This window comes from Spodoptera frugiperda, chromosome 19 (assembly GCF_023101765.2).
Source record: "Spodoptera frugiperda isolate SF20-4 chromosome 19, AGI-APGP_CSIRO_Sfru_2.0, whole genome shotgun sequence".
Lineage (NCBI taxonomy): Eukaryota > Metazoa > Arthropoda > Insecta > Lepidoptera > Noctuidae > Spodoptera > Spodoptera frugiperda.
The window spans coordinates 4555232-4578907 of record NC_064230.1 but is presented as its reverse complement, the minus strand read 5'-3'; the positions used below and the strand labels follow the sequence as shown (position 1 = coordinate 4578907).

General features: G+C 38.1%; 2 protein-coding genes across 3 annotated transcripts in view; one reads left to right on the top strand and one right to left on the bottom strand.

Moving 5' to 3' along the window:
• Positions 1-23676, bottom strand: part of LOC126911892 (uncharacterized) — a 132706-nt gene that overhangs the window by 56765 nt on the left and 52265 nt on the right. The gene's annotated exons all lie outside the window — the stretch shown is intronic.
• LOC126911889 (uncharacterized) lies at positions 1850-23363 on the top strand. Its single transcript, XM_050701001.1, has 2 exons — positions 1850-2270; positions 15400-23363. The coding sequence occupies exon 2, from the start codon at positions 16096-16098 to the stop codon at positions 23020-23022; it is 6927 nt and encodes a 2308-aa protein (XP_050556958.1). The 5' UTR covers positions 1850-2270; positions 15400-16095; the 3' UTR covers positions 23023-23363.

Here is a 23676-nt window from a genome sequence, read left to right as displayed (position 1 = left end):
TAAATGTATTCTAGAATTTGTATTTACAAGATACAACAACTGAATGTTGTTTTATTTATATTTGTAGTAGTGGTAGTGTTAAGCCTTTGGGTGTGGGATCATACACGCCCATTAACTCGGCCCTGGGGGGAGTAGAGTCACCTTCTCTACTCTTCACTTGGGCAATTCCTGTCTGGCGCGTCCATGTCGCGGGGGTGGGCATCTTACACTTCAGTAGGCCGGAGTGTGTAGATGGCGAAGTTCAGCAGGGACCCAGTCCTGCGGGGTATAACGCGGAACCCGTGCCCAGGGTTACGGGTGAAGACTTCAACAAGTGGAGGCGCATCGCGAGAGCTACGATATCCAGGGAAAATGCATCATTGTCAACCACGAGCATTCTGTCAAGAATGTACGACTGAGGAGGAGGATGCTGCTCTACGGTCGTTCTACACAAGATATCCTTTTCAGTATTTCATGTGATATGAAATATGTATTAAGATAAAATATATGTTACATCAAAGAACAACCGTCAAGAAACTCATTGAATAATTTATAAACAATAATTTACAGCATAAAGTCATTGTTGTTGGATATTACAAAATGTCTTTAAATGTTATTATACATTGACGTTATATTACAAGAAATCAAAGTTGTATGTTTTATAACAACTATAAGTGTAGCCATCACTTACCCTTGTAACATGTCGAAATGATGTAAACTGATATTTCCCCACTTAGTGCGACATACAGTGGTCGTACTACTTAATATGTACATAATACGAAAACTTCCAAAGTTGTATCAAAGACGACCGTCAAGAAACTCATTAAATATCACATATGGAGTAAAATTAAGTCGACCACACGCAGCGGTTTTACACTCAACAATTCAATGCTACGTCTGAATTAAATTCCATCAAGAATATGTCTTGTGTATTGTGATGTGTTTAAGGCCATGAGCTTTGGAACATATTTTTAGAACATAATTGTACTGATACAATTTCCAAAATATTGAGTTTATAACATGAGAAGGTGTTTGAAATGTTCTACGTCTCACATTGAATATATTTTTCAATACAAAATATTTGTAGAGTTGTATCGAAGACAACCGTCAAGAAACTCCATTGGCTTGGAAATGGCACAAATATAAATGTTTCTTTAGATGGTTTAAGTTCCTTGTCCGCAAGAATGACTGCGGTTGTGAAAATATGATGTGCTACAATCAAGTAATTTCAACAGAGAATTAAAAAGAATATGTTTAACAATGACAATGTAAATGGTGTTTACCGACATGTCTCTGAACGTCTTCACAAGATTTATGAAACAATTCCTCCACTTAGACCGCCATTGACGTGGTTTTGTACGTGGAACTTGATGTATCAACAGTATGGATATAGAGGTCCTACGTATGTGCAATATCATTATATTCATTTACTTATATTATCTGAGACTTAATAGTCTTGTCAGAGTTTCCAAGTAGAGTATAGTCTCACAAGTGACTACTTGAGAATATTTCCAAGTGTTTGTATAACACGATAATATATAAAAGTAGTATCGAGTACAACCGGCGCGAGATGTAGGATGCTTCCAGTTAGTCAGTATGACTGCGCGTCTTGTAGCTGTAGCTTCATGTACATCTACATAGTTACAAATATTTCTGTACTGTTTCTACAAATCCAAGGAACAGTATTGTATAAAGTTCTATCGAAGGACAACCGTCAAGAAACTCATTAGATAGTTTATTTCATCCAAATTTTGGTTCAAACAACTCTTCTTGTCGAAATCTATATTTTAGGTCATTTGAGTCGGTTAAGAAGGTTAACATGTTCGTCTACTTTCCACGAAGTGGTGTTTCTACGTATGTATGTACATTGTGCAGCTACTGACTGATGTATCTGACGTAATGTATTCTATGATTAAAGTATTGTATAATACGTAAGACGTAATTTATTATACGTTAAAGTATTGTATAAGAGTTCTATCGAAGAACAAACATCAAAAAACTAACTTGTCTTGGAATGGAATGATTTCGTTATTCTTGTGCACATTGATATTACAGGCTTCCATAATGATTCCTTGTAATTAGATGACCAAGGAGACATCCTTAGTCAATATTAAAAAAAAACTGAAACTGTATGTCGATATTTGTCGTGTGTCTATGTCATGTGTTAAGGGTTTGCCCCTCTCCTGTTTTGCAGAATGAGTATTTCCAAGTAGCTTGTAATCTGATTAATGGCTACTTATAAAATGTTTCCTATACAATAACTTTTTTTATAAGAATTCCTTCAAAAGAAGGTAAGAAACTCGTATCTAGACGTAAATTTAATTCGTTTGGAAGATATAGGTAGACGATCAAATAATTATGTTCGACCAACATTGTATCGAAGACAACCGTCAAGAAACTCATTAGTTCGTGAAGCTAGCAGACAAGTTTACTTCTTCATTAGTAAAACAATATATTTGACTGTGATCGGGATTAATCCCGACAAGAATTCCATTCAATATTAATAAAGATTGCAGTATGAACTGTAAAGTTGATGTTTTTTTTTTAAATAATGCTTTATATTTTAGAAGGCGGCACTACATTCAGGCGCTCGATGTGACGCTGTGCGCGTCGATATTTGGTACAACAATATTACTGACTGCAACTATATCTAATGTTCTATGAGTGTTGCATGTTAGCTTGTGTCGAAGACAACCGTCAAGAAACTTTACATACATCCTTGTTTTATATACAAACATGTTTCTGCGAGGCTGATAACCGCTTATCTTCATAAAATATCCATTCGTATTGAATTTAAATGTTTGAATTTCAACATTAATGTTTTACAAACACTCCTCCATACAGGAGCTAACATAACTATTTCCCCACTTGTGACGTCACTAAAGTGGTTCTCAATTCTCAATATTAAATGTATTGTCTAGTAATTTGCATTGTACGAAATGTTTGGTAAACTTGTGTCGAAGACAACCGTCAAGAAACTCGTTACCATAGCAACCGAGTCAATTATTACTATCAACTGGTCATTTTGTGGAAGACCATTTTTCCCATTCAGAATTATGTATTTGTAATTCTATCTAGATTCAAAGTGCATTAAATTTGACAATGTATACAAATACGAATATTCAGACTACAAGAATATTTGTAACTTCCCACTTATTCAAAGTTATTTAACAATGTACCGTCCGCCGTGCTTGTTCTAACTGTGTGCGTCGATATTTGTCTAATGAGCTATACATATTGTCTTCATCTATGTTATCAGAAGTAATGGCTGAATGTTGAATGGTCGCTACATATTTCATGGTCAAAGTACTGTATTAGAGTTGTATCGAAGACAACCGTCAAGAAACACACAGAGTAGTGTATAAAGTTAACGTTTGACTTCGCCTTCCATATCTCCGAGTTATTTAAATATTTGTCATCTGTGTGTGATATAGTTTCACAATGCACCGTCAGATGTTCATTATGCTTGTCTCTTGCATGAACCTATATCCGAATGATTGGTAGTCCAATAAATAGCTACTAATCAATGTTCCTTCGTATTTACATTTTACAAAATGTTCGAAGTTGTATCGACTACAACCAACAAGAAACTCCATTGAATTATGTATAAACTTAAATTTTCTGTGGCATTACTTTGGTTTCTATGGAATAATCGTCATTTGTAGCGCGAGGATATTGGACGAAAGAATATATTATCTTAAAGATTCTAATTTCTCAAATTGTCTTGGAAGACAATCCCATATTCATTCCCAGTTAGACTTGTTATACAAAAACTCGATTGTTAATATTCAGCAACTAATCTTTAATTAGACGCTTTTGTACTGTCAAAACGGAATTGTCCGTCAGTCTGTCTGTCAGTGAAGCTAGGTGCTCGTTCCTATGTGCAGTTTCGAATGGAACACGAACACATGAACATAAATATTAATGAAATCTATAATAATCTATATCTAAAGTTGTATGGAATACAACCATCAAGAAACACAATTGTCCTTAATGTTTTGATGAAGGTAGTAGTACTTCGACAAATGGTATCCAGTAAAGATGTAACAAACGTTGATCTCGTTTAAAATTTATTTATATCTCCCTCTATCAATCTGTGTTAACATACTGTCTCAGTAATTTAAAGTAATTTGACAATTAACTGTCTACCGCTAGTTCTAGCTGACGTCGATTTTAATTTTGTCGATGTCTTCGACTAAGATACAAGTATAGTCAGCTTGTAAGGATTTATCACTCGATTGTGATATCAACATCATATTTTAGAATTAAAACAACTATTGTTCCACTTAGAACGTGGAGGTTACAATGTACAATACTGTTTATTGAAAATTCTCTTCAAACGTTTTCTACGTGTTTACGTAGTACGAAAAGTATTACAAAACTGTATCAAAGACAACCGTCAAGAAACTTATTGAGTAGTCTATGAAGTTAAATGATTAATTATAAATGTGGGTTAAGTCTTTATATAGAAATGTTAATTGATGAAAATGTATTTAATATAGAAATTATGTCATTGAGCCCCAGGATCTATGTATACTTTAAAAGATTATATTTTGAACACATAGTGTGTGCTAGTTCTAGCTATATGTGTCAGTGTTTCGATATATCCCGCATTATCGCGGGATCCCATAGCTTTGTTAATGTGCGGAATACCGCGCCTTCAAATATATGGCGCTAACAGAGTCGTGTGTATGGAGAGTAGCACGAGCAGGTCTCCTTGTCTCGGCCGTGTCTACAGCGGTGCAGATGGTTATTTGTTATATTCCACGTCGTAAACACATTCAAGCATACATTTGTATTGAAGACAACCGTCAAGAAACTCCCTTGTCCTCAATTATTTAAAAATTAATAATTTGCATCCAAAAGTGGACCAATGTCTACACGCTATCGTGTAATATATCCGTGTTTGGTTTCTCAATACTCCATGGATTTGTTAAACGTTCCATGTATCACAAGACACCTTACCTAGTCGGTATTTCCAAGTATGTAGTTTGTGTCTTTATAAATGTCCATACTATATGTCAAAATATGATGTTTCTATTGAAGAACTGCCGTCAACAAAGTCTCACAGAAAATGTGGTGTTTATAAATCAGTATGTCCAAGTAGCTTGTAATCTCATAAACAGCTACTTACAGGGCTTTGTGTTTGTTCTGATTGTGTGCGTCGATATTTGTTACGTGAATGTTGTGACTTCAGTCTGACTGAGTCACTTATTTTCTTGTGCAATTTCACAGTGTTCCAAGGATATGACATGCTTGTTACTTCTTCGTTTGAAGAGCTAGACATGAGACTTACCCAGTCAGTATTCCACAGTGGTGTGTAGCCACATACACAGCTAGGTACTATATGTTCTGTCAACGTTGTATCGAAGACAACCGTCAAGAAACTTGTATAATTTCGAAAAACAAATTATAATAAATTTTCAACAAATTCGTCCTCATGCCATCTATAGTAATGGTATAATAATTAATAAGTAATAATTTATAATTATATAATCGATGATTATATAATTCCTCTAAAGTTATATAGTTTCTATTGAACAACTGCTATCTACAAAGTGTCACTCAAGTGGAGTTTATTACTCAGTATGTCCAAGTACTTAGCTCGTAATCTCACAAACAGCTACTTACACATGTTTCCTACGTATTTACATGCTACAACATATTTACCAAACTTGTATTGAACACAACCGTCAAGAAACTTATGTGTCTGCGTATGTCAATGTAACAAATATAATCAATGTCAATGTTGCAATCATTTTCAAAAATGTTTTCTTATTTACGATAGCTCGTTGTTAGCGAACAGTAAACTTTAAAAATACAATGAATTTTCCCGATAATTTACTCAGTCAGTACCTACTTGCTGCTACTATGGCAAATGTTCACTATATACGGACTTGTGTGTGTGTCGATATATGTCGTATGAATTATATTGTCTGTATTGTTTCGTATATGTTCATATCTTGGGTTCCAAAGCCCGTCCTGATAAAACGTTTGACATACGAGATACATCGGTCATCATTTCTAGGAACGTCTTGATGCGATATAGGTACAACGACAATTTCCCCACTTAGAACGATACTAAAGTGGTCGTTATACACAGAATATCTATGTTCCAACTCTCAATATTTCATGTGTGTAATATGAAAAAGGTCTCTGTCAAAGACAACCGTCAAGAAACGTTTTGTATTGCCATTATATACGTGCAGCAACATTAATCCGAACAGGAGTATAGTTACGAAGCATTCTCCGTTTTGTCTTTGTCGTAATTACGTGCGACATAAATATATTGTATTTATTAAAGTTGTAGCGAAGGCAACCAGTAAGAAACGTTGAGTAGTGTAGCGACAGACTAGTTTGTTCTAGTTGTGTGCGTCGATGTTTGTCGCGTGAATTATATTGTCTTATCTATGTAATTACTTTGATCTTTACATGTTTCCCAGTTCGTCATATTGATATTCATATTCAATGAATAAATGTCAATATTCATATATTGTGAAGAAACAACTGTTTCCCCAAACGTTGGAACTTCAATGAATTTGTTCAACGAGGCCCATATCACATATGGTGCCCGATGAGGTTGACTCAATCAGTATTTTCAAGTATGTAGTTTGTCACCTCATTGACTGCTACTTACTAATACTTTCTTCTTATTTAAAGTTTTTAATATTGTAAGTGTTGTATCGAAGGACAACCGTCAAGAAACTAACTTGTCTTGGAATGGAATGATTTCGTAATTCTTACAACTTTCAGTTCTATTAGGTGGTCCATAATGATCCCTTGTAATTAGATGACCGAGGAGACAACCTTAGTCAATATAAAAAAACTGAAACTTATTGTCGATATTTGTTGTGTGTCTATGTCATTTCATAAGGGTTTGCCCCTCTCCTGTTTTGCAGAATGAGTATTTCCAAGTAGCTTGTAATCTGATAAATGGTTACTTATAAAATGTTTCCTATACAATAAGTTTTTTTATAAGAATTCCTTCAAAAGAAGGTAAGAAACTCGTATCTAGACGTAAATTTAATACGTTTGGAAGATATAGGTAGACGATCAAATAATTATGTTCGATCAACCTTGTATCGAAGACAACCGACAAGAAACTTATTAGTTCGTAAAGCTAGCAGACAAGTTTACTTCTTCATTAGTAAAACAATATATTTGACTTTAATCGGGATTAATCCCGACAAATATTCCATTGAAATATATATTAAATTGTACTGAATGTTTCCTGTGAACATATTAGTTCTATTGTATGAAACATTTGTCATACTTGTATCGACAACCGGCAAGAAACCAATTGATATAGGTACCAATACTTAATGCTGAAACAATATTTCGACAATTGTGAAATGTCTCTCGAAATATTTTAATTCAATAACGAACGAAGTAAGCAATAATGTATGTTCACAAGTAAAGTGGAACATTGTAGTTCCGACACTCTTGTAAGAGTTACATCAAAGACAACCGTTAAGAAACTCGTTATCCTAGAACAAGAGACAATTGTTTGTTCAGATGACTGTAATTAGTTGCACAATATTAAAGTAATATTATATTATATAACTCAGTATTTTCAAGTAGTTTGTAGTCTCACAAACAACTACTCTTTAATATTTCCCACTTATGTTTAAAACATAAGAATTGTGTCGAAGACAACCATTAAGAAACTTCATTGTATTGTTATAGGTTAAAGGTAATTCAATAGCTCCATTGTGTGACCATCGTAATGTTTACGTAAACACACGTTATAAAGAGGTTGAATAGAAATGATATGAATGCACATACAAACTAACAATGTATTGCTACTTCAGTATTGAATATTGTAAGTTCAATATATTTGTTAATATTCCGAGTCTCACGATCCGATACAAGTTCATTAAATAACTTCCATGTATTGGATTGTTCATGACTGTTGTGTGGCTTGTGTTGAGTACAACCATCAAGAAACTCGTTGAGCAGTCTATGAATTATACAAAAATACCTTCTGTCTCATCAAGAGGTGCCTAAAAATATAAAAGTATAAAACGAATAGAAGTATAATGTTGTATATAACAGTACGCCTGGATGCGTACATCTCAGGAACTCCCTCCTTGTTATCGAGACGGAATGTTGAATATTCCATGTGCCACCAGGCCGCGCCTGTTGTAGTGTGCGATGACAGTTAAAACTATTTCCTAAATATTAAAGTCGTTGGTCTTTGCAGCACGAATTATTGTCTTTATCTATGTCGTCTCACTCATGTCCATGTCTTGTGTCCGACAGCTCATTAATCTTTGTATTCCTATAATCAACTGTTTCATGCGAAATATTTGTTCACAAGTAAAGTGGAACATTGCAGTTCCCACAATGAAGTCCTCACACTCTTGTAAGAGTTACATCAAAGACAACCGTCAAGAAACTCGTTGTTCTAGAAACTAGCAATCTTCTTTTGGTATTAATCTTTGGTAATAAAAATATTTCCCCACTTAGAAAGTCATTGAAGTGGTCGCTCCGTGTGTACTGCGGAATGTACATGATTTAACTTCTTCATACTTAATGTCATTGAGAGACAACTTACCGATACTTCCTACGTATAATTATAGCGTGAGGATAGCATTAAAGACAACCGTCAAGAAACTCCGTGCAAACAATATTATTCAATATTTAATGAAAAAGTCCCTGGATATGGATATTTTCCTATCGTATAGTGATATACGATCTGACCACGATATTCTGATGTCTCGGTTGACTTCGATCCTTTAAAGTGATGATTCACATTGAATATTTTTCACACTCTTACAGGGCGTTTGTCGTCCGCCCAGTATTTCCAAGTAGTTTGTAGTGTCATGTACAGCTACTTATGTAATGATCGCTACATATTTCATGATTAAAATGTTTATATTACATGTTTATCGAAGAACAACCGCCAAGAAACTAGTTGAGAAGAATATTTTCTAAGTCTTCTACAAAAACTTGCTGTGGTAAATCCTCCATCTCCGGAACTAACCGCCTATAGTGCGACTACGGAGACTTGTTTCCGCACTTACAACTATTTGTAGTGCTACGTGGTAATGTCATATTTTACCATTATTTAATACGATATAGAAATATATCATGTGTTGAACATTGAAAGAATAGTGGATTTTTAAATATCCCATGTTTCAAATGTCGAGATATTCGTTGCTTAGTCTAGCATGCAACGGATTTGTTTGTTCTAATTGTGTGCGTCGATATTTGACGCTTGAAATTATATTTAAAATATCTCAAACTCTTCGGATGCGTCCGAATCGATGTCCCATGTCGTCTGTCTCGTGTGTTGACAAATTTTAGGTACTTGACTGTATATTTCGTCTTTGTAAATGACGTGATATTTAAAAAAAGAGTATTTCCAAGTAGTTTGTAGCCTCACAAACAACTACTCTTTAATATTTCCCACTTATGCAAAACATAAGAATTGTGTTGAAGACAACCATTAAGAAACTCTTTAAATAATCTACTTGTAGGGTTACTTGTAATTTCCCTCATTTCATGATTGAAATATTATAATAGAGTTGTATCATTAAATTTTATCCAGGGATTGTTGGATAATCTAACTATTCGTCATTTGTTGCGCGTAAATGTATTCTACATCTCCATTAAAAAGAGACAGCAATAATATAAATATTTCTATCCTTGTCAAAACGTTTGACATACGAGATACATCGGTCATCATTTCTAGGAACGTCTTGATGCGATATAGGTACAACGACAATTTCCCCACTTAGAACGATACTAAAGTGGTCGTTATACACAGAATATCTATGTAACTACAACTTTCAATATTTCACGTGTGTAATATGAAAAAGGTCTCTGTCAAAGACAACCGTCAAGAAATGTTTTGTATTGCCATTATATACGTACAGCAACATTATTCCAAACAGGATTATAGTTATGAAGCATTCTCCGTTTTTTCTTTGTCGTAATTACGTGCGATATAAATATATTGTATTTATTAAAGTTGTAGCGAAGACAACCAGTAAGAAACGTTGAGTAGTGTAGCGACAGACTAGTTTGTTCTAGTTGTGTGCGTCGATGTTTGTCGCGTGAATTATATTGTCTTATCTATGTAATAAGTTTTTGTTTTAATTTAGCCCAGTTCGTCCAATTGATATTCATATTCAATTAAAAAATACCAAAATTAATATATTGTAAACAATCAACTGTTTCCCCAAACGTTGGAACTCCAATGAATTTGTTCAACGAGGCCCATATCACATATGGTGCCCGATGAGGTTGACTCAATCAGTATTTTCAAGTAATATTCTCCTCTTGTTTCGTAATTGATATATTATACAAGCGTTGTATCGAAGACAACCGTCAAGAAACACAGAGAGTATAAAGTGAACGTATGATTACCGTTTCATTTCTAGTTATAGCGCTAACTCAGTATGTGAAGTACTACGGCGTAGCTCTACCGCGTAGCAGACAGAGCTACGAGATGTGGGCGGGGCGTGCCTGCGTAGCAGACGTGTCTCGTAGTAGAGGCATGCGTTTAAAGCAAGCGTCGAGCGCAAAGTAAAATACTGGAAATCCAATGCATTTCTTAAATATTCCCTAGTAAAGTAAAGAAGTGAAGTTCTCTAATGAACCTTATTTCTCAGTGATGTCTTTTCCGGAATATCCATGTGTAATATCTCAACATTTCATGTAATACAGTAATATGTATCGAAATACAACTATCAAGAAACTTATTGAGTGATTATGAGTGTACTTAAGTTTACCCTCTTGTTTTGTTACCATTCGACTACATGCAGTCTTATAGTCATCGAATGAGCTTCACGCTTGTTCTAATTGTGTGCGTCGATATTTGTCGTATCAATTACAACATCCCGCCGATACACGTAAGTATCAAACAAATATCGCATTCGTACGCTAAATAACAAAAAGGTTATGTCATTCCCACGATGTTATCATACAAAACTAATTTAGTCCTCACATTGAATCGTTTGTATTCCAATATGAATGTATTAACATTTGACTCCACACAGGAGGCGATGTGTACTGTCACCGCACTTTAAATGTTATTAAAGTGTCGTCCTATGTGGAACTACAATCTGATTATCTATTGGATAAAGAATTTAGGATTAAATATTGAAACATTCCTTGTCTATGGAGGGATCTGTATCTGTACATTCAGGCGCTCGATAATATTCACATCGATTGTTCTAAATCAATATTGAAATTGTAAATGTCTCCAAATGCCTTAAGGTAAGGCACATATGCATTCTGTGTTTACATAATACGAAGTATTTATCAGTCTTGTATCGAAGACGACCGTCAAGAAACTATATTGTACTCTGTATCTAATCGTTCGAAATCGAGATTCTTGTATAAGCGATTTCTCAACCAGACAACAACGTCTCTACTTGATGTACTATGTATCGTTCTACGCGACAGTATAACGCAGCTATTGGTCCGCTATATACAATGTACATGTTGCATGGCATTAGACCACACTATGGAGTATTTCCCGACTGCTGCTTACACAATGTTTCCTTCGTATTTACATTAAACGATTCGTGGGTGTTGTATTGAAGACAACCGTCAAGAAACTTTATTGGTTAGCATCTCATAAATGGGTTAAATAATAAAAAAGAAGTTTGTAAATGTCTATGTCTAGAAAAATATTTTGCGCGTGCTTTCGCATGATCAGCTGTTAGCAGCTAAAGTTCCAAAATACTGCAGTCGGTAGTATTTCTCCATAAAGGAGTATAAATACAAACACAATGTATGGATGTGTGAAATGTTTCTTGTCTCAGAAGTCGTGCCCGCATTCGGGCGCATTGAGACTTACCTAGTTAGTATGTGCAAGTGGTTACGTAAATATACAAAGTGGTGTCGAAGACAGTCAAGCAATGTGCTAGAGACAACCGCGCTTGTTCTAATGTGTGCGTCGATATATGTCGCGTAAATTATACTGTCTTTATATAAGTATATATTTTAATCCTCATACAAGTCTGTTTGATAATAAACATCAGTGTCTCTGGTTATGACGTCATTAAACGTTCCACGTCTCACTTCCAATGCCACATGCAGGTGTGATGAGACTTATTGTACGAGTGGAGTCACTCGTGTGCTCTGTTTACTACGACAAGTGCTAACGTTAGTACAACGTCTAGTACAATGTTCTACCAGCAAGTTCAATGCACGGGGTGTGTGCTTGTTCTAGCTGTGTGTGTCTATTTAGTTTTAGCCCAGATGCGTGACATGACGTCACCTCTGTACAACTGATTGTACGGAATCTTACACAATTGCATTAATCGTGTAATTTCATACATATATAAGATAAATATGGAGTATTTTGTACGTGGTCGTCCTTTACCGAACATAATAATATGAACTTTTTCTACATTTGGTATTCCTAAAGTTAAACAATAATGTTTCAACAGATGTTGCCTACATTTGTGTAGACATGAGACTTACCTAGTCAGTATTCCACAGTGGTGTGTAGCCACATACACAGCTAGGTACTATATGTTCTGTCAACGTTGTATCGAAGACAACCGCCAAGAAACTAAGTAATATATAAACTTAAGTTTTAGGTTGGAATTTTATGCTTTTTTCGAAAATAATGATACCTTTATAGGGTTGAATAATGAGTGGGTGTACTATACCCACCACAACAGATGTGTGGCGGGATAGTTGTAGTTACAGTGTTGTTGGACGTCTCCACGTGGTGTAAAGCCAACATTTCCCCACTTATTGTGTCGCTGTGTGAGTGAGTGTTGTACTTACAACACTATTGTAATGTCGGCTGTGTATTATGATATTACAATTTGCCAGCTGCTTACAAACATTGCCTATATGATCAAAGTATTGTATTAAGAGTTGTATCGAAGACAACCGTCAAGAAACTACAAATACATTCGTGATATCTTAATACTTCATACTTATACGTCAATTCCGAGTTATTCAAAGTTATTTGTCTTCTTCTTCTTCGACGACTTCTTCTCATAAAAAATATTATTTACTTCGTGCGACAAATTTGTCGCGTTGTATTGGAGAACGGCTGACTAGAAACTTGACAACTAACGAAAAGCAAAAACGCTTATCCCAATCATCTCTACTGTCCAGATCCAGGTTTAAACACATTTTAATGATTTAAAGTGATGATCACATTGAATATTTCTCAGATGTTTACAAGGCGGGCGCCTTTCTTCATTTTGTCGTCCGCTGAGACTTACTCAGTATTTCCAAGTAGCTTGTTATATGATGTACAGCTACTTACATATGTAATGGTCAGCTAAGTATTTTATGATTAAAATGTTTATATTACATGTTTATCGAAGCACAACCGCCAAGAAACTAGTTGAGAAAGCATTTTTTCCAAGTCTTATATATTCTTCTCTTATGAATTGTCATTCTTTGATTCTGTGTGTATATCAGAATATGAGATGTACAACGATTTCCCCACTTATGAAGGCATGTATGTACTCGTCTGAAGTGGAGTATACATAATGTTGCTATTTGGTACATTTAATGTTACAGATGGCAATCGTCTTTTCTGTGTTAACTTTAACGCGATATATGTAAATCAACAATTTCCCCACTTAGTACCATTTGTCGTTCCACGTGATTATTCTTATCAATATTTAAACTGATAATGAAACATACATTACATTTTGAAAGTTCCACGTCAGACTGACAATAATAATAGTTTGCAGTCTCAAATATATTTAAATAATACGTAACTTTACAAGTTGTATCGAAGACAACCGTCAAGAAACTAGTTCTCGTCAACTGCGGTACCTAAATATTCTCATTTTCTTTGCTGGTGGCCGAATGAATTATATTCTGATTCATTAAATGTTTCTTCTCTATGTGCTCTTTATTCACACAAAAGAGATGAACCACTAATATTTATGATCATTTCCAAAATTTGTGCAGTTCATGTAATGAAACTGTTACGCTCAGTGAGTCTGTAAGTTTGTATCGAAGACAACCGTCAAGAAACTCGTTCATTCTACTAAAGCTAGATATAAATTATCCTCTGCATCATCATTCGGTGGGTTCTTTGTAAATGACGTGGTATTATAAAAAAATCAATTTCCCCACTGTGGAACTATTTGTCGTTCTATGTGGTAATTCCATATTATATAACTCAGTATTTCCAAGTAGTTTGTAGTCTCAAACAACTACTCTTTAATATTTCCCACTTATGTTTAAAACATAAGAATTGTGTTGAAAACAACCATTAAAAAACTCTTTAAATAATCTACATTGTGAAAGAATTGTATCGACGAGCAAAAGACAAATTTAGAAAGAGACAACTATGGTATAAATGTTTCTGTCCTTGTCATTTTGCGCATGACGTCACTGACATGTCATTTGTTTTACGTAAAACGTACATAATGGAAATTAGTCTTGTCTCTGTGTGACATGCGTCAAAATGTATGGGAAAGTAAGTTTTCTTCATAAAAATATTTGTCAGGATTTTTTAATAAAGTGTTTGTGTCGATCTTTTCGCAAAATGTAAAGTACTAATGTACTCTAGTAGTTTTAAGACAAACTTACTTTGTACTATGTAAAATATGTCCGAGTGAGGAGAGAACTGTGTAATGTTGATGCATCTTTTAAATAAAATATATTTCATACGGACAAAATGCCCTGTAATGGCGAGTACATAAATGTATTCTAGATTTATTATTTACAAGATACAACAACTGAATGTTGTTTTATTTATATTTGTAGTAGTGTTAAGCCTTTGGGTGTGGGATCATACACGCCCATTAACTCGGCCCTGGGGGGAGTAGAGTCACCTTCTCTACTCTTCACTTGGGCAATTCCTGTCTGGCGCGTCCATGTCGCGGGGGTGGGCATCTTACACTTCAGTAGGCCGGAGTGTGTAGATGGCGAAGTTCAGCAGGGACCCAGTCCTGCGGGGTATAACGCGGAACCCGTGCCCAGGGTTACGGGTGAAGACCTCAACAAGTGGAGGCACATCGCGAGAGCTACGATATCCAGGGAAAATGCATCATTGTCAACTACGAGCATTCTGTCAAGAATGTACGACTGAGGAGGAGGATGCTGCTCTACGGTCGTTCTACACAAGATATCCTTTTCACTATTTCATGTGATATGAAATATGTATTAAGATAAAATATATGTTACATTGAAGAACAACCGTCAAGAAACTCCATTGACTTGGAAATGACACAGATATATTTTAACTTGATTGAGTTCTTTATCCGCAAGAATGACTGCGGTTGTGAAAATATGTCAATATTAAAAAACTGAAACTTATTGTCGATATTTGTCGTGTGTCTATGTCATGTGTTAAGGGTTTGCCCCTCTCCTGTTTTGCAGAATGAGTATTTCCAAGTAGCTTGTAATTTGATAAACGGCTACTTATAAAATGTTTCCTATACAATAACTTTTTTATAATAATTCCTTCAAAAGAAGGTAAGAAACTCGTATCTAGACGTAAATTTAATACGTTTGGAAGATATAGGGAGACGATCAAATAATTATTTCAGATTAACCTTGTATCGAAACACAATCGTCAAGAAACGAATAACTTTACTCGGATAAAATATTCATCATGTTTTGGCCCGGTAGTGAAATATTTACGTTGCAACTAGGTACTTACCTTGTACGAGCATCGCCATAGTATTTTACTTGTTATGTATTTCAACCTATTAAGCAAAATTATTACGCGCTGAGTAGGTCATCGAACCTTTCTTGTGTGATCTACTTTGTATTAATTTTAGTGTTAACAATAAATTCACTCCGGTAGCACGGACACAATACAGCGGTTTTATTCCCTGGTTACATCCCGTCTACCACAACTAACCACTTCACCACAATATACTACAACTCTACTGTACGGGCTAGCGGCTCGTACATTTTGGTCCTTCGAGCCGGATCATCGCAACTGGAACTACAGCCCTGCACTCCATCTCAGGTACGAAGTATTTCTATTTACGATAGCGAATCGGTTTGGCTGGTCTTCCACAAGCGGATCGCCCCAGTCAGATTGAGAAGGCGCACATATCGTATTAGAGATACCTTCTGATCCTGCGATCACAACAGGCAACATCAACAGAGGGTGATCCGGAAGCTATTGAAGTTAACAGGAGTTAGTGTCCCACAACTACAATGGACACTAAACAACAAGAACTTTTCAAGCGTCAGGAGATCATCGCTGAAGGCATCAGAAAAATCGGTGTCAACTTCGGCAAGGATGGCCCCGACCGTAAAACCGCTACGTACATTAAGGAGAGACTTGACAAGCTCCAGGCGCAGTGGAACGAGTTTGAAATAAACCATAGTGTGCTGTTGAGCTATGAAGTCCAGACCGCCGATTACTACAATACAAAGGCGTACGAACGGGTCAAGCTTGAATATTTGCACATCTTACAGAAGCTGCAAGCCTGGCCCACTCACTCTGCTGCTGGTGACAAGGTCTCTGAACGCGTAGACCCCCAAGGTAAGAACATTGGCGTTCTATCTAAGGCAGATGAGCTCAAGGTTCAACAAGCCACTAACTTTAGAGCCTTCTCTCGCTTCATTCGTAACTTGAACACTTCTGAAATAACCGAGAAATGGGATATCGAAGACAAGCTGAAGACACTGGAGTCCCGTTGGAAGGTGATCGATGAAGTGCACTGGAAACTCGACAACATCTTCGTTGGCAGTGACGTGACCTATGAACTTGAGTTCTCTCAAAACGAAGATACCTACGAGGCAACGAAGCGTGAACTCAACCGCAAATTGAACTTGGCTGTACAACAACGCGACAGTGCTCCGAAGATTGAAATACCCACTTTCTCTGGAAGCTACCACCAATGGCCGACGTTTATGGACCTTTACTCGGCTGCCATTCATAACAACCCAATTTTCTCCAAAGGTCAAAAAATGCAACATCTAAAAGGGAAGCTGAAGGGGGAAGCTGAGCGCTTAGTACAACATTTACCTGTTTCGGAACACAATTACGATTCCTGTTGGGAAATTCTCAACCACAGGTACAACAATCTGCAACTACTCTTTACAAAGCTAATGCAGACCTTGATGAGCCAACCAACAACTCTACAACAAAACTCATACGATCTAAAACGGCTCCACGACACAAGCCTCGAAACTGTGCACGCCATCCGCAACCTGGGCATCGACATTACGACGTGGGACCCGATTCTTGTGCACATTCTAGTGGGAAAGCTTGATTCGCAGACCATTACCGACTACATGGAAGCAAGAAAAAATCCCAGAGACTTGCCCGTTTTCGACGAATTTATCAGCTTTATCGAAAGCAAGTTCACTGCACTAGAAGCCATCGTGAAGAAAAGGAGTAATTTGACCCACAACAGCAAACCGAATCACGTGTCGCCCTCGACTTCAAACAAGGAGCACGCAGCGCCAACATTCCAAAGGGATACGTACAACAAACACAGACGTTACCCTAAGGTCAACCACACAAACTCAGATAGGAATTGCCCCATCTGTAAAACAAACCACATCTTACTAAACTGTAAAACGTTCCAGGAAATGTCTCCGGAGCGTAAACTAAAAACCATCGAACAATTCCATATTTGCACGAATTGCATGTATTCGCACAACGGCAATAAATGCAACTCTCACAAAAGATGTCGAGTGTGCAACTCCGCACATCACACTGCCCTACACGACGTGACACGTGACGCCCAGTTACTAACGTCATCGCCCGGTCAGCGACCCTACAACGCGGGTGACACACAACCCAATATGCCGGGCAAAACTAATCACGTGGCGGGTAATTACAATGAAGTTTTGCTGGCCACACTGCAATTACGAGTGAGAGCTGCAGATGGAACCTACATAACGCTGAGATGTCTTCTAGATCAAGGCTCTCAACTTAATCTTATAACGGAGTCAGCTGCACAACGATTGGGCTTGCCTAGGCACAACCAGAACTCCACCGTGTGCGGTATTGGACCATCGGTCAGTCAGAGCAACGGAACAGTTGAGTTGGTTTGTGAATCGCTGTACGGTGACTACACTTTCACAACACAAGCACTCGTTATGGCTAAACTATTGAATAACTTGCCCAATTACTCTTTCGAGAAACAAGATTGGCCTCACATTCAGAACATAAACTTAGCCGATCCGCAGTACAACTTATCCCGACCAATCGACATTTTGCTTGATGCTGGAGTCTACGCGGACATTGTCATGAGCAACATTCTTCGAGGAGATTTCAACGCGCCAATTGCACAACAAACGAAGTTCGGATGGGTGTTGCTTGGAAACACAAACACTTTCAACTGTCACGTAGTAGTCAACAACGAAGATATTTCACGGTTTTGGGAAATTGAAGAGCTGACGTCATCACCGCATAACGACGCCCTCACAACTGAAGAAGAGTACTGCGAATCTCTATATGTTAACACCACGAAAAGGCTTGACGATGGAAGGTACGCGGTTCGGATTCCCATGAAACCCGATTTCTTCAAACACTTAGGACAATCAAAACCTCAAGCAGTGGCACAATTCAAACAATTGGAAAGGCGTTTAGCTCGTGATGAAACCCTATCTTCAAGCTATAAGGCCTTCATCGAAGAGTACCTAACTCTACAACATATGAAATTTTGCACTAAGTCGACAACACTAAGCTGTTTCCTACCTCATCATGGAGTAATAAAACCTGACTCAACAACAACCAAACTACGTGTAGTCTTCAATGCCTCTGCGATTACTAGTTCTGGCTCTAGTTTGAATCAACTGATGTGCTGCGGGCCAAACCTACAACAAGACTTGCAATCTATGATTTTACGATGGAGGACTTTCAAATACGTGTACACTGCAGATATTGAGAAGTTTTATCGACAAATACGTATTCAAGATATAGACCAACATCTGCAAAAAGTTGTTTGGCGAAATTCCATGACTGAACCGATACAAGAATTTCAGCTCACTACGGTAACATACGGAACCAAATCCGCTCCATTTTTAGCTATGCGGACCATACAACAATTGATTGAGGACGACGGCGCGCGCTACCCGTTAGCTGCGGATATCCTATCCAATCAACTATACGTCGACGATTTTTTGGGAGGAAGTAACGATCTGTCAACAGCACAGAAGGTTCAAAATGAAGTTATGACCATGCTAAGAGGCGGTGGATTTAATCTACGCAAATGGGCCAGCAATAATACAAGCCTGCTTGAAAACTTACCCAATGAATCAATAAGTCAAGGAATGTTTAACTTCAAAGACGCTGACACAAATAAAACACTCGGCATCACGTGGAATCCATGCGCGGATCAGTTTACATATAAACAAATTACACTCATCGCAAAACGTGACGTCAACACCAAGCGTACACTGCTATCCGACATTTCGAAACTTTATGACCCACTTGGCTGGTTATCACCCGTCACATTGAAAGCCAAGTTGATTTTTCAAACAGCCTGGATAACGACAACCGGTTGGGATGATTGCTTGCCGTCACACATACTAGAAGAATGGGAACTGTTCCGACAACAGATGTCACACATCCACGACATTACTATACCACGATGGATCGGCAACACAACAAAACCCTTCGAATTACATGGCTTTTGCGATGCATCTGAGAAGGCCTATGGATGCGTCGTCTACTGCAAGTCCTACGATGAAGGTGGTCAACATGTGATCCGACTGGTAGCAGCAAAAACCAAACTAGCACCGTTGAAGAAACCTATCTCTTTACCCAGATTAGAGTTGTGTGGTGCAGTCTTACTAGCTCGACTTATCAATAAGATCAAAGAATCAACGAATATGCAACCGAGCGCCGTACTTTGTTGGACAGATTCGATGGTAGTGCTTGGGTGGTTACAAGGCGATGTGAACCGCTGGAAAAGTTTCGTAGCCAATAGAGTCACTCAGATAACACAGATCGTCGCCTCAACCTGTTGGAGACATGTCAAGACTACTGAAAATCCCGCAGATTGTGCGAGCCGCGGAATTCTTCCAAGAGATTTAATGGGTCATACACTGTGGTGGAACGCTCCAACCTGGATTCAGACTAACGACGTTCCCGACCAGATCATTGTTACAACCAATGAAGAGCAGAAGAAAAACGTTCATGTTTGCGCCACTCAGCCTACCTACGCTCAATTTATTGACATTATACTGCAAAAATGCAGTTCAATAACTCTTGCAATTCGAGTCGTCAGCTGGGTACTACGATTCATCAACAATTCACGTAATGCTACAAAAGCCAAGCGAATTTCATACTTAACTACAAAGGATTTAGAGTTGGCTGAGACTTTGATCGTCAAAACAGTACAATACAACAGTTTTTGGGATGATATATCTTACATCCAAAAACACAAGCGAGTGCGGCCTACAAGCAAACTTTTGAGTTTGAGCCCCATCATAGATGCCAACGGTATCCTACGAGTACAGGGTAGACTGGAACATGCTCATATAGCCCACAACCAGAAGCATCCAGTAATTTTGCCGAACAACCATAAATTATCACAGCTTCTGATTGACCAAGCTCACAAGAATACTCTGCACGGAGGCGCGAGACTTACCCTGGGATACATTCGACACAAATATTGGATACTGGGTGGCATGAAAACAATCAAAAAACAACTAATTAAATGTGTCACATGTCACCGTCACAAAACGCAACGCAGCAGTCAGCTGATGGCTGACCTACCTACGCCTCGAGTTACACCGTCGCGGCCGTTCACACACACCGGTGTAGACTTCACTGGACATGTTGAAATAAAGGCTAATAAAGGCCGAGGTATAAAGACAGTAAAGGCATACATCGCCATTTTTATTTGTCTTTCCACCAAGGCTGTTCATCTTGAGCTAGTTTCAGACCTCAGCACAATCACATTTTTGGCAGCAATGAAGCGGCTTTGCGCTCGACGGGGAACACCCAAGCATATCTACAGCGATAATGGGACGAACTTTGTCGGCGCAGCGAAAACCCTAAAAAGGGAACACCGGGAGGCTCTGAAACTTTTCGTCAACGATGAACTACTCAGCAACGTCGCGACTCAAGGCATTGAATGGCATTTCAATGCTCCCGCTTGGCCGACGGCCGGAGGACTATGGGAAGCTGCGGTCAAGAGCATGAAACATCACCTCAAACGTGTCCTTGGTGATCAAAGGCTGACATACGAAGAATTCACGACGTTACTTGTACAAATTGAGGCCTGCCTTAATTCAAGGCCACTCGTTGCTCTAACCAATGACACTGATGACATTGACTACTTGACACCGGGTCACTTCTTAGTTGGCGGTCCTGTCTTAGCACCACCCATCGCGTCTGCAGCTGAAATTACGAACTTAACAGTGCGCTGGCGGCTTACAGAAAACATGTACAGAGAATTTTGGAGAAAGTGGTCTAAAGATTATCTTCAAACACTGCAGCTGCGAGGGAAGTGGACGAACCCAACAGAAAACATTAAAGTGGGTGATATAGTACTTATAAAAGAAGACCACGTACCACCAGCCCAATGGTTACTGGGTCGAGTTACAGAAACACATCCTGGATCCGATAACCTGGTACGAGTCGTTACACTGAAAACAAAATCAAACACAGTGAAAAGGCCGATCACAAAACTGTCCCGATTGCCCATAGACAACATGGACAATTATGTTACGGACAGCACACTACAAGATGATGCTGATGGTGTGTCAGTAGCCAATGTACGAGCCGCTAGCCCGTACAGGAGAAATGTAATATGTGTGAACAGACAGTTTATTGTTATGAACAAACAGATTAGAGAGTCGGTACTACAGTTGAAGACCGAGCAAGACCAAATAACTTTTATCACCGCCACAGCACTCGCCGCAAACATGATGATTGGAAACCTGCGAAGAATACAAGATACATTGATGGACTTAATTACAGACCTCCGCAACGGTAGAGTGGACATTCATTTACTGAAGCCCAATGCCTTTGAGAAGCAATTACACACTATCTCGGCACAAGTACCCAAAGGATTGTCACTGCCCTGCACAAATAACCTCAAATGCATCCGAGAAATGTATAAACTATCCACAGTGCACGGAAAACTTATCGAAGACTTTTTAATATTTGAAGTAAAGATTCCTCTCGTAACAGACGAACAATACGAGCTAACGGAAGTACTACCGATTCGGAACATGCAGAGAGATTCCATGATTTATGTGATACCTACAGCCAAATACATGGCGGTGAACTTAAAAAAGGACATGATAATACCAATGGATGAACAACATCTATCATCGTGCATAGAAGTCAATACATTTCAAATGTTATGTAACGTCGATTTACCTTTCTACGAGATTAAAACGACAACACACATGTGCGAAGCTAACATAATAAACAATAGAGAGGTGTCCAGTTGCCGCACTGAAGTATCAAGTTGCCGTAATGAATGGAAAAAGATACACAGCAAGGACGCGTGGTTGTTTGGGTGTTGCGAGGAATGCACCATGCGCATTTTCTGTCCAGCTGGCGTTACGTCACAGACCTTGCGTGGCACTGGAATAATTACGTTGGCAAAAGGATGTATGATGCGAGGCGACAATCACCTCATTCACTCGCATTATAGTTTACATAGCAAAATGGAATTGGGACCTGAGGAAGATGAGATCTACGTACCAGATGCAAACATAAACGAGTTATTATTATCAAACAATAACAGAATTTCGAATTGGTCCAACATCACATTAGAAACACACGAAGAACAATTGATTAATTTGAAGAAGAAAATACGACTGGTTAAGGAACAGCAGGAACAACATGCGACGAAATTAGCCGCGGCAGAACCACATCATTACATCATGTACGGGTTTATGGCATTATGTGGAACTATGTTTGGCATTTGGATATACATCACGGTCAGAGGACGTCGTCTCTGTTTACCTGGAGCCAGCCGTCTAGCAGAACCCAAGGACGACATGGAACTGGTTTTAACTCATCTTCCACGAGACCAAACCAGCAATGGAATTGAGGCAGACAACCGGCTGACGAGAGAGATCATCGAACCTCAACACTTCGCGTCTGCCAGCGTCAGAAAGATGGACATCGGAACGTCGCCGGACCCGGCGCAGCACTGACCATTACCGGACAAGCTATTATGGACGGCGAATTGTGACTTTAGATTAATATTGTGTTACTTTATTTCTTTTCTCTTATTGGTTGGCAGGATGTACGAGCATCGCCATAGTATTTTACTTGTTATGTATTTCAACCTATTAAGCAAAATTATTACGCGCTGAGTAGGTCATCGAACCTTTCTTGTGTGATCTACTTTGTATTAATTTTAGTGTTAACAATAAATTCACTCCGGTAGCACGGACACAATACAGCGGTTTTATTCCCTGGTTACATCCCGTCTACCACAACTAACCACTTCACCACAATATACTACAACTCTACTGTACGGGCTAGCGGCTCGTACATACCTACTGAAGTAGTGCTTACTTCAATAAGCAGTACGTAATTATTCACAGTTGTATCGAAGACAACTGACGAGCGATTGACTTATCTTCCACTGATGTGTGTGATTATATAATTATAATTATGTCCGAGTAGCTTGTACTCTCACACACAGCTACTTATGTATAAACATTTACTTCGTACTAACGGTGCGATGTTTATAAAGTTGTATCAAATACAACCGTCAAGAAACTTATTCTGTGAAAGGAAAGTGTTTTAGGTTTTAGTTTTTAATCCAGACAGAGTCTTATTCTCATCCAGGAATATATTTC